The sequence below is a fragment of the Lytechinus pictus genome, chromosome 12 (assembly GCF_037042905.1).
Source record: "Lytechinus pictus isolate F3 Inbred chromosome 12, Lp3.0, whole genome shotgun sequence".
NCBI lineage: Eukaryota > Metazoa > Echinodermata > Echinoidea > Temnopleuroida > Toxopneustidae > Lytechinus > Lytechinus pictus.
Window position 1 is genome coordinate 10454286 of NC_087256.1, and position 12177 is coordinate 10466462.

The 12177-nt window shown below is 38.2% G+C and overlaps 1 protein-coding gene across 1 annotated transcript; it reads right to left on the bottom strand.

Moving 5' to 3' along the window:
• Positions 1-328: 328 nt before the first annotated feature.
• On the bottom strand, positions 329-4320 carry LOC129273290 (uncharacterized). The gene is made up of 2 exons (XM_054910308.2): positions 3972-4320; positions 329-3315 (listed from the first exon to the last, which is right to left on the bottom strand). The coding sequence occupies exons 1-2, from the start codon at positions 3997-3999 to the stop codon at positions 2555-2557; spliced, it is 789 nt and encodes a 262-aa protein (XP_054766283.2). The 5' UTR covers positions 4000-4320; the 3' UTR covers positions 329-2554.
• Between the last annotated feature and the right edge of the window lie 7857 nt (positions 4321-12177).

Below are 12177 nucleotides of genomic sequence, written 5' to 3' on the forward strand. Positions count from 1 at the left end.
CTACTACTACTACTACTACTACTACTACTACTACTACTACTACTACTACTACTATACTATTATTATTATTATTATTATTATTATTTCCCTTGTCCACAACTTGATGTTATTGTTATTATTATCATCGTCATCATCATCATAATTGTTATTATTGTTATTATTACTATCATTATTTAATGATATTAATGCATACCGAATTATTCCACTCTTGTTCATTGTGAACTGTACGACGCAATATCATTTGAATATTTCTGGCCTTGGCTTGCCCTATATTACTGAGAAAAACTACCTTATTTGTATATATATTTTTTTTTAATTCCTTTTTAATTTTCGGCATCCCATTACGCTTATTTTCACCATTTATGAAAACCAGACTTTTTATGACATTTTTTATCTTTACAATTGCTATGTTGGGACTAAAATTCGAAACAATTGTAATGAAGTTTAGAAGGTGGATGTGTTTTAAAAATCAGATTTATATTTTTAAGAATGGACGCCAACCTAAAAAAACAAATCGAATTTCGAATGTTTACAGACAGGGAGAGAAGATAGACATGATGTGGATAGACCCCTGGAATCTGCCGAAAGCGCGGGACGCTCGCTGCTTTCACTGCTGGAAATGATAACCTAATTTACACAGTCACGCACAAACAATGATATCCTATATATGATTCCCAGAAATCATTTCCCAAAAAAGATTATGGACTCAGTAGATGCATAGAGACACTTCATCAATGGAAAGAAAAAGGATGCTGAACAAAAATCAGGTGTCAGTGTAGGTTTATAGAAGTGTTGCCTTTTCACGGTTTGTTTGCCTCACATAGCATACATTATGCTCGGTCCATATTATTCGGAGTACATATTACGATATTTAAACCTTTAAAAACTGACTTTATTGCTGAAAAAAATACAAGATAATCATGTGAATTGAGAGTATTTGAACAATTTAAAGCAGTATTGTAAACGATGTAGAAATTTGGGGATGCATAAGAGTAAGGAGTGTGTAATGTTCATTATAAATCGGCTTATGAAATACGAAATAGCGGGTTGCCATCTCTTAATTTGTTCCGATCGTCCTGATGCATGTACATTCATTAGGGCACACTACAAACAGAAATTCTGAAGTGGACGCGAACTTAAGATTGAATATAATCTTGAAAGCAACAAATCTAACAGGATTCCGAAAGTTTTGTCCATTATCTGCCTTCTCACTTCCCCCTCCCCTTTATCTTCGTCTTCTCTCTCTCTCTCTCTCTCTCTTACCCCTCTACAAGGGCGTATGCTGGTTTGAGCATGGGGAGGTACTAAAGTGGTATGGGGTGCACATCTTGGGAAGGTGGAACTAAAGTTTTGAAAATCAGCTGTTGAAAGTAGAAGGGGTACAAGTTTCGTTTTGCTTGCCAGTGTCCGAACTTCTCTGCCTCAGCGGAAGGGTGCACGTGAACCCAGTGCACCCCCCCCCCAGCCTACGCCCTTGCTCTACCCGCCATACCAGTAGGTTCATGATCTATCAACATTCAGTAATACATTTTAGCTCACAAACTAGCGGATACATAATTCAATAAATAAATTATCTCCAAAGATTCTTGCATCGTTTTTTCCTACTTCGAAATAGCAAACGTATCATTCATAAGAAGTGGGAATATGTTGAACATATCGAAAGGGCGAATTGAATCCAGACAGGATTCAGTGTAGTGGCATAAATCTTCGCTTCGGGGAAATATATATCTCATTGACGTGTCATCGGGGAATTTGAAAATGGCATGAAAAATATTGATCAAATAAATCACCCATGAGAGATGCTGATTGAGTAATATGCAGAGTCTTGATCAGAGGCAAAATGAATTCACTCTTTCTTCGTGTTTTGACCCCGCATGTTTATACACGAGTATTGCCATCACAGATAGTTCGTGTGGGATCTGACGGCGTTTGGCGAGTTATGGAGATATCTTCTAACTTGAAATCATCGACCAGATGACTGTTAATTACGCGTGGCACTGCTAAAATGTGAACGAGTATTTATGAATTAACGAAAACATTCGCTCAAAAATATATGTCTGGTATAATAGGGTTAGGATATTATCAAAGTGAAAATCAAAATTTTGGGGCTGTTATATTTTACTACGACTACTGCTACCACCATGATGACGATGACTATGATACTACGATACTACTACTACTACTACTACTACTACTACTACTACTACTACTATAGTACTACTACCACTACTATTACCACTACTAGTACTTCTACTACTGATGTTGTTGTTCCATTACTGCTATACCACTACTACCACTGTACTACTGTTCTCGTATCACGATGTTGAAGACAATGAAGGTATTTGTGATTGTTAAAGCTATTGATAATAGGCCATTGACGATTGTAATGCACATACATCATATAATGTCCATTCGTTTAATCTTAATTATCATTCTCTATGTTTCGTAACGACAAACAAATAAAACCAAGTGGCCTTCGAAAATTACGATTGAAACAAAAGAGAGGTTCACATCCAAGCTATTCGCTGTTCACTGAAAAAGTCTTAGAAAACATTTAGTAGATAAACAGACAGGGGTATAAGTAAAATATGATAAGAGTAATTACCTGTCGTCGAGACGCGCAGGCGAAGAAAACAAAGTCGACATCATGCTGGAGTTGTGTAGTCCCACTGGCCGAGACTGGCGACCCTACAGAAATCACTATGATCTGCTCTCCACAGGCTGGAGTGAGAAATACTTTATTAACTCCGTTCCAGTTAAGGGCAAGTATCTTGGCGCCGGTGTTGTGATCGACAACTCGGAGCAACGGTTCGCTGTCGTTGATCAGAAGTCGAACCTCCCGCCCTGTATGCTCTGGTCCAAAGCTACTACTGTCATCGAGACTCGATGACGGGTTCGTCTCGACGTCGGTATCGGACGCGTAGAGATGAATAGCTCGGATGGCGAGACGTTGCAGAAGTCCATCGCCGTGTTTGGCGGTGGGTAAACCATGAGCTTCACCGCTACCAATATAGTAGACAGGTTCATCGTGACCCGTGTGAGGTGTGGCAGGGGGTAACGAGTCATATTCCGTGTTAGTATCCAGCTGGGACAGTACACAGCTGCTTGGACTGTTACTAGTATTAGTAGGGTGTAGACCAGCAGACGATGGAGGGGTCGGTACTCGAGACCCAGGGTAATCCTCACTGTCATCACATAACACCGTTAGATCATCTGCTCGATGTCGCCCTCGTTCATCGTCGTCCTCGTCATCTTCCTCCTCCTCCTCCTCCATACTTCCTTGCATGTCAAGGGAATAGGGGTCCTCCGCGGAGGCTATATTATGATTTTAAAAAGAAATAAAGGACATTAATCTAGCCTTCGTTATTAATCATTATACTCAATAGACATGATAGAGGCTTAGGGAGTGGGTGACCATGACAACGCTTCGGAATTCTTATCTCGGGAGAAATCAAGTGGATATGGTTATATGCACTGTTTCCATACCCTTACATCTTACTAGATCTCGGCAAGCAAAAATTTCTGATGATATTAGAGCTATTAGAATAAAATCCGGTACCATTGCGATTTTTCTTTACCATTATGTTATCAGTAATAGATCACGTTTTCATTCTACTGTACAAAAACTTTCATAATAGATATTTCTGGAGATGTATTTGCTAATTACATGCATAGATAAAATAAAATAAAGTAATTAAATTCGAAAGACTCGGAGTCGTCAAGCTGTTATTCAATTTAGAACCCAGACAAGAATTGTTTACAATTTTCACAGACATTCATTCCACGACAGGATCTGAGAGTGATCATGAGAGATATGCTTGTCATTCCAAACGTTTAAACTTTCAAACAGGTGCATACTGTGGCTTGCATATCAATGTCATGATATCACCTAAATATGACATGCGACAAAGAATGAAACTTGGACTGTACCACTCTCAATAAACAGATTGGTTTTTGTTTTAGTTACATACCTAAACTTGCAAGGGGCCCGTCGCTCATGCCGCGTCGGAATGTGCGATACCTTGCTCCCGCCCGGGTAGACAGCAGCGAGAGACCCGAAGCCACTCGGCGGGAAAAATCGAAGCTTTCTTGTCACGAACTAACCGTCGGTGGATGATAAGTCAACAATCGAAGAAAGAGACTTCGGGGAAAGGAGAGAGCAAAAGAGACAGAGAAATAAATGTTGTACGGGTGCCCAGTCTGCGAGGTTAATCCACTGTGGTAGCCCACATGGAACGCAGGGTGGTGACGGCGTTCTCACGGTGTGTTTAAGTTTCCAACCAATCGCAGACAATACAGCTTTGCACAAAACTCTCCTTTGATCGTCAGCAGTAGATAGCTTGCTCGACACGTATTATTCGACGCCAGGCATGTGCGTTGAGAGCGTGTGTGCGTGTGTGTGTATTCAGTTGTGCGAGTGTGTGTTTCTTGCTGGGTGTGTGACTGAGTGACGTGCATTAAATGCCTTAAGCGCCTTGGCTGAACGCAACAACTAGCCAGCTTTCATCTTAGGTTTCGCCATTCGAGACATGCTCAAGTCGAATGGAAAAACAATACAAAGTACAGCAAGATGTACTCGGTTTAAAATTCAGAAAAGAGAAACTTCACATTCTTTACACATTCAGCGCACACAATAAAACGAGATTGAGAAAGGAGGTTAGCCAAGTTTAAGTTTTCTCCTCATCAGTTAAAATTGATATAAAGTAGGGCTTTGAGAGACGGGATACTATTTCAATCATCATGTAAAATCTTCAAAATGATACACAGATTGTGATTGGGAAATATTCTCATATGAAGGTTTTCTGTATAAGACTTGCATTAATTCAATTTACCATAAATAAAATCATATGTAAACAACTGATGAAATATGAACCAATGTTCTTTTAATCATATTAATATCATTCAAATCATATCCAAGCATAATTCATTGATTTAAACTTTGATGTTTAACAGATGGAGCACCTTTTACAGAAAAAGCTAGTTTACTAACCAAAATTTAACATTTTTTTTACTAATTTGTTCGTTTGCTGTATTTTTCTTTTGAGGGGGGGTAATGGTTTGGAAGGTAAACCTACAGCATTGGTGTCTTTTATTGAATGTGTCGAACAATGGACAACACAAAAACTCCGTTCCTTAGTCCATGTTATCTATCATCTCTTCATTACTCTTCAAAATCCACCTTTCTGCCTTTCTTCCTCTTTTACACTCTCACTTCTTTAAAATTTCCTCCATTGTTGATTCTTTCTTTTTATGGCAACCATCTAAAATCTAATTTCTCAATCAGAATGTAGAGTACATATATACAATGTATTTAGAATTTTTAAACAATTCATGTCAAGATAATCCATGAGCATGCTTTACATGTGCCCCTTCCCCTTGAATTGGTATCTCTTTAAAATATAAGAATATATTATTGTAATATTATATCTATCTCCATGTCTATTACTTTACTTTAAAATGTCTATTCAAACAATGCGATTAATTCATTCCTATTATCATTGTTTTTAGGTATACGACATCCACTACTTTGTAGAGCTGCATTTGAATTTCCATCCTACTGTTACATGTGATAATCCTCATGTTACTGTCGTAGCGATGCAATCAACTCTAGAATACATCGTATCATTTCACCTACTACAATGTCTGTCAGATGATATTTAATTTCCGCATCTGTCAGTAACTTGAATCTTCTTAACACAGATTTGACTGTGCTCAATCCTTCATAACATACAACATCACAATGAGCAGCTACCATGTCAAGACAAGGTAATGCGGCAAAAGCATTGTCAAGTCACGTGACCTCATGGCGCCACCGGGTAGGCGCCATGAGGTGGGCACAGAAAGGTAACCTTTCTATCGTTTCTCCTGTGTACAGAATGATGTAGACATGGAAAATCCATTGTTTTTGTCTCAACACTCTGAATTCCTCGGCCCAAAAATGTATACAGAGGTATTCTGTCCATTAGAAAACTAGATTTACAAATCAATGTACGTGTAGATGAAGTTTAATTTAATTTATCATATTTATATTGAGAATTTACACTCTTAAAAAGTACCAAATTTTGCACTATTTAAGCTCGTATAGGGACTTCACTTCGGGGTGGTAATTTATAATACTCTGGGAGTTAAATTTATATACGAGCTCCCAAATACCTGAATAAAACACTTCAGTTTTGCAGGCTGTAGATCGGTAAATTTTTCTAAAGACATTATGAAAGTTCTTTATATGGCACATTTTTTATCTGAAATATTTTTTATCAAAATAACCTGTTTAAAGTAGAGATGATTAACACAAAGGGACTTTTGGATTTTTCCATAACAAGAAATTTATCCAATTCATTTTTTTTTCTATAAGATGAAATTGTATGTAACTTTTAAAAGAGATCAACCACGGACAGTTGTGTTTCTCGGTTTTCAACCAGTTGGCATTCAATTTCTTTGTTTTTATAGTAATTTTATTTTGCATAATCAACAAACATAATATGGAAAGATAAAAATACAAGCAAAGTGATAGGGTTTCTTCAAATACAAGGCGGAGTCACCCAGAAATAGTTTGCCCTCCCGGTATGCCCTTAACCCAAAGTTCTTATTCAAAGGGCAGTGTTTTCGATGTTAGACATTTATGGATGAGCGAATAACCACATATTACATCTGCTTCAATTCATTGACCTTACAGAATTTTAGATGCGTGTTTTCCCTTACGTCTGTGTGGGGTTTTCTGTTCTTTTTTGTTTTTAACTTTGCACTCCCTAAAGTGTCGTTGTTTTAGAAATCTCTCCCCATTTATACCTTATTCTTAATTAGATCCTAAACAAATTCGATCCTTGAAGGTATAGCGTTCAATGGGAAGTAAACGAATGCCAAAACATAAGGAATATGAAACAGCAGTGACCGTATACGTTCTTATTTAAATTTTACCCACAATCAAAACAATACAATTTCTGCACCACCTATTGATATGCCTGTTTGTGCAATATCAAAAGAGCGAACATTTTAATTAAAATATCTTTAAAATGGGCAGTTTTTCATGTTATGTGGAAATAGTGATAGGCCCTATCATTCGCTTGCAGATGTTATACCTTGCTGGGACCTATGTACTAGTTAGTTGCTCGTTATTTTCTTACTCAAATCAAATAACATTTAGAATTGGGAATTTTTAATAATAATAATAATAATATAGAGTATTTATAAAGCGCCAAATCCACATTGATTATGTGCTCAAGGCGCTGAAATATACTTGGTATATTATTACCCCGGCTGTAGCTGAGCGGCCATATAGGCGCTAAAGCATTCAAGGAATAAATCCTACCGGGTACCCATTCACCTCACCTGGGTCGAGTGCAGCACAATGTGGATAAATTTCTTGCCGAAGGAAATTACGCCATGGCTGGGATTCGAACCCACGACCCTCTGTTTCAAAGTCCGAAGACTAATCCACTGGGCCACAACGCTCCACAAGAGACATTTTAAGACATTATTTTAAATCGGAAAATAATACAAAAAATAAAATATAAGAGAGATCATGGCGTATCTGATGGAGAGGGACAGGTGCCCCGAGGGCCATTGCCAGAAAAAATAGAACTGTTCAGGTTTTGCCACCCCCTCAGTGTGAAGAAGTTGGAAAAGGACATTTTAGCACTTGCCCTACTTGACCAAAGGCAATTTCCCTATGTAGATACGATCTAATATGAAAACGTACAAATAAAGAAATTTAAGTCCTTTATCTTGGGGTCATAATTCTTGTGAAATATCACCTTACTCCAATCGGAGAGTAAAAATGTATATAGATGATAATTTGAGTTCCAATATAACATTGGTGTAAGGATGGGATGAATGTGTTTTGGAGAAGAGAGTCTCCGTCTGATACCCAAGTCTGCAAGTTGGGAGTATTTATAGAATATCCGATTGAGGAGCATATCAGTAGATTGATACAAGCACGTAATCATATTTGACATGTAGGCTCATAAACCTGTATTGTCTATATACACCGCACACTGTCCATAAACAAATGTGAACATGGTAAACAGTTGCCTGTATTATCATAATTGTATCAGCTGATGATTTTTGGTTAGAATTAGAGGAGATTAAAATTTCATTTATTTTCGTTTCATAAAATAGAAACAAAAATAAACAAATGAAACATTACAAAGTCAAATACATCTCGTGCTCAGGCCAAGGTTGGCTCAGGCGGTAATGTTACAGATATTCGGTCCATCTAAGAGGGAAAACGAAACGACCTCCTTCATAGGCTGCTGCACTGCAAAATCGGTAGTGTTAATTTAACACCAGTTCGGAATCTACATATGACCACACCAGAGAAGTGTTAAAACGACACCGGTTTGGTTTTGGAATAATTCCAGATAGGCGTTTATACAACACCAATTAGTGTTAAAACAGCATCGATTAAACTTCAAACCGGTGTTGTTTCGACACTTTTCTGGTGTGGTCATATATAAATTCCGGACTGGTGTTAAATTAACACCGCAGTTTTTGCAATGTGTACAAAATTTGAAAATAAAAAAGAGGGAGGACATGTCCCAATCCCGCCGGCCCTGATCGCTGCCAATGATCGCAAGTAAAAAAAAAAATATGCAGGATACCTTAGGATAAGATTTTGAGGAAAGATCATGAATTTAACAAAGCAAGATGCAATATAAGCTAAGTTGATGTAACGATAAAATAGTGTGTCTCTGTGTGTGGATGTTTTAGGTATGAAAGAGAGTGTGTGGAGGGATAGGGTTGTCGAAATGAAACAGAGCTTGTATAAGTGTAATAGAAGTAAATCCTTGAATTTGGATTCTAGTTTCATTAACTAATTTCAATGTCATAGGTCGAAGATTCATATAATGAAATATATTGATATCGGGTTATTCGATTCGAATTTTGGCGAATTTTGATAATAGATTAAAATAGATCTTAATAAAATTAGATTGTGCATTTTGAAAGATTTTTGTTTTCATTACTTAAGATCATGCTGAATAGACATGGAAAAGGTGAAAAAATGAAATGATGAAGAGAAAATAAGAACAGTAATCAATAGACAAAAGTTTATAGACAGTATACTGTTTTCATTGTGGCTCAAACTAAAAAGAAAAAAAATCACCCTGAACACATTTGTACGATTCGTCTCTTGCGCTTAAAAAGTATTTTGTTTATTTTCACAAGATATTTTGTTTTGTAAAGTCTACGGTTATTTAATCAATGATAAAGAGAGTCTCTATATTTAAAAAGAAAAGAGACTGATAATTAATTCGACATTTCTTCTTAAAATAGGACCGTTGGGTTTAACGTTGAACATCCCAACAGTTTGTTTTCCCGCTCAAAATAGAGATGAAAACTGTGTGGGAGGAATAAGGATAGGAGATGATAAATGGTAAGTCACACACAAGTAGGTAGAAATAGGTCACGCTTAAAACAGAACTGAAGAAAGATCCAAATAACAAAGGTTATACAAAGGGAAAAGTTAAGCGCTGAATATTAAAAAATGTGTTTACATCTAAGATGGGGCAATAAGCTAAATAATGATCCAAGAACCATTATCAGTCTGCCTTTAAAAATAGGGATAGAAAGGAAAATGACAGGTCCCTAGAGAGAATTTGTGTCTATTTGTTCCTTACTCTGGCCGGCTTCATTCTATTTGCCATTATCTTGTTTATACCTCTCTCAGGCTTATTCTCCCTACGTCTCTCCGCCCTCCCCTTCTTCGCTCCCCACTGCCCCCCTCTCTCTCTTCCTCTCTCCCTCTCTCTCTCACACACACACACACACACACCCTTCTAAGGGCACCACACACACACTCACACACCCTCTCTCACACCCTCACGAACACACGAACCAACATACACATCATTCATTTAATTTCACACTCACCATATCCCTGTATAGCTATGTATATACTCACAAATCAACCAATTATACACAAACACACACTCACGAAGTCACACACCCCCACACATGCGCCCATATTATTCACCAATTTTACACTCACTGTAACTCAGGTATAGGGCATGTTAAGCTTTTTATATACCCCTAAAACATTAATCAGCAACATCCCCCACACACACCCACACACCCTCCTACACATCCTTAATACTCTCCCTCACACACCCACACAAAACATAACATACACACAATCATAGGAAAGAAATTGATCTTCTTGGATTATATTTTTTCCCTGTACATTACTAGTAGAATCCCCCTTTAGCTATGATTTTTCTTAATTTCATATATTTCATAATTTCCTCAATACAGAAGTCAGTATAGTCTGGAAGATCTGAACGACAATAAAAATAATGATAATTGATGATGATGATGATGATGATCATGATCATGATGATGATGATCATGACGATGATGATAATGATGATGATAATTATGTTATACCGCATGGAAATGCCCTAAAGAGTTCTTAAAGCCCCTTTCACATTTGACGTATGACCATTTGCGACCTTTTGGTCGTGCGACAGGCTGTAACAGGCATCAATCGCTAGTCATCTCATAAGATCGCACAGGGGCTTTCACAAATGCAACAGCTGTCGTACAACAAAAACAACCAGTAAACCCCGTTGTACGAGTAAGTCGCTTATGCTCGTATTGTGCTCGTGCGATCACATGCGAATGTTGCACGAGGGATTGCGAGTGGTTTCATATCAGTCTCAATAGTTGCACGACTGATTGTATAGTCGTGAGAGTCGACGTGAGACAATGCGATTGCTCGTACGTTTGAATTAAACCAGTGCGAGTGTTCGTGTGATTGATGTGAGGTATAGACCAATTCGAACTCAGAGCAATGTAATAGCAGACATAGCTTTAATTTCGTGGAGTCTATATTACACCTTTTTCTAATATTTTCTGTCATCTCTTTTATTTATTCTTAACTCCTATTTTAAAACACCGAGGAACAGTCGCATACATGCGGATGCAACGGTAGTGCAATGTTGTAAGCCGTGTTGCGATCGGTTTTGCAACAGTCTTATGGCCTATATATTATTATCGCACCCAGTCGCAAGACTGGTCTCTGTACATGTAGGTCGCAAGCACATGTGCAAGTGGTGTACGACCTCTAGTCGACTAAATGCGACTACTTAGTTCTGACACCTCTCGCACCAAGTCATACAACGTTGAACAACACTCACACGATGATCGCCCGACCGATGGTACGACCTGATGCGAGTGAATCGATCGTATGTTGATCGCGTTTGGATTTTGAACATGTTCAATGTTCAGATGCGACCAGTCACGACCACCTCGAGTTCGTGCGATCGTCTTCAACGACTGCGAGTGCTCGCAAGACACCAAGAGATCAATCGTGCAACAACAAGAAAAAACTGTTGCAGGCGGTCGTAATCTGGTCGTCATCTGGTCGTACGTCTATTGTGAAAGGGGCTTATCTATTCTTAACTCCTATTTTGTAACACCGAGGAAAGGTCGCATACATGCGAATGCAACGGTAGTGCAATGTTGTAAGCCGTGTTGCGATCGGTTTTGCAACAGTCTTATGGCCTATATATTATCGCACCCAGTCGCAAGACTGGTCTCTATAGATCGCTAGCACATGGGCAAGTGGTGTACCACTTCCAGTCGACTAAATGCGACTACTTAGTTGTGCCACCTCTCGCATCAAGTCGTACAACGTTGAACAACACTCTCACGATGATCTCCAGACCGATGGTACGATCTGATGCGAGTGAATAGATCGTATTTGATCGCGTTTGGATTTTGAACATCTTTAAATTTTAGATGCGACCAGTCACGACCACCTCGAGTTCGTGCGATCGTCTACAACGACTGCGAGTGCTCGCAAGACACCAAGAGATCGATCGTGCAACAACAAGAAAAAACTGTTGCAGGCGGTCGTAAACAGGTCGTACGTCAATTATGAAAGGGGCTTAAGGCCACCGCACACCTTACGACTGTTCGCGATCCGATTTTGGAACAAATCGCATTTTGCTCATTTTCTGAAAATGTGAATGGAACATATAATTTTATTTTTGGTTAAAATTAATTGAAAGAATTCTAATATAACCATTTAAAAAAATGCAAGCCTTTATTTTGGAGTAAGGCCAAATTAGTTTCAAATCGTAGCCAATCATACGACTGCTATGACGTCATTACGACTAGATATTAATTTCGCTTTTATTCTAAGGATGATAGCATAGTCACAGATTTGAACATAGG

Coding starts and splice junctions, on each gene's coding strand:
- LOC129273290 (XM_054910308.2), bottom strand. CDS start 3,999: ATGAGCGACGGGCCCCTTGCAAGTTTAG. Junction 3,316..3,971: donor CGGGCCCCTTGCAAGTTTAG/GTATGTAACTAA, acceptor ATCATAATATAG/CCTCCGCGGAGGACCCCTAT.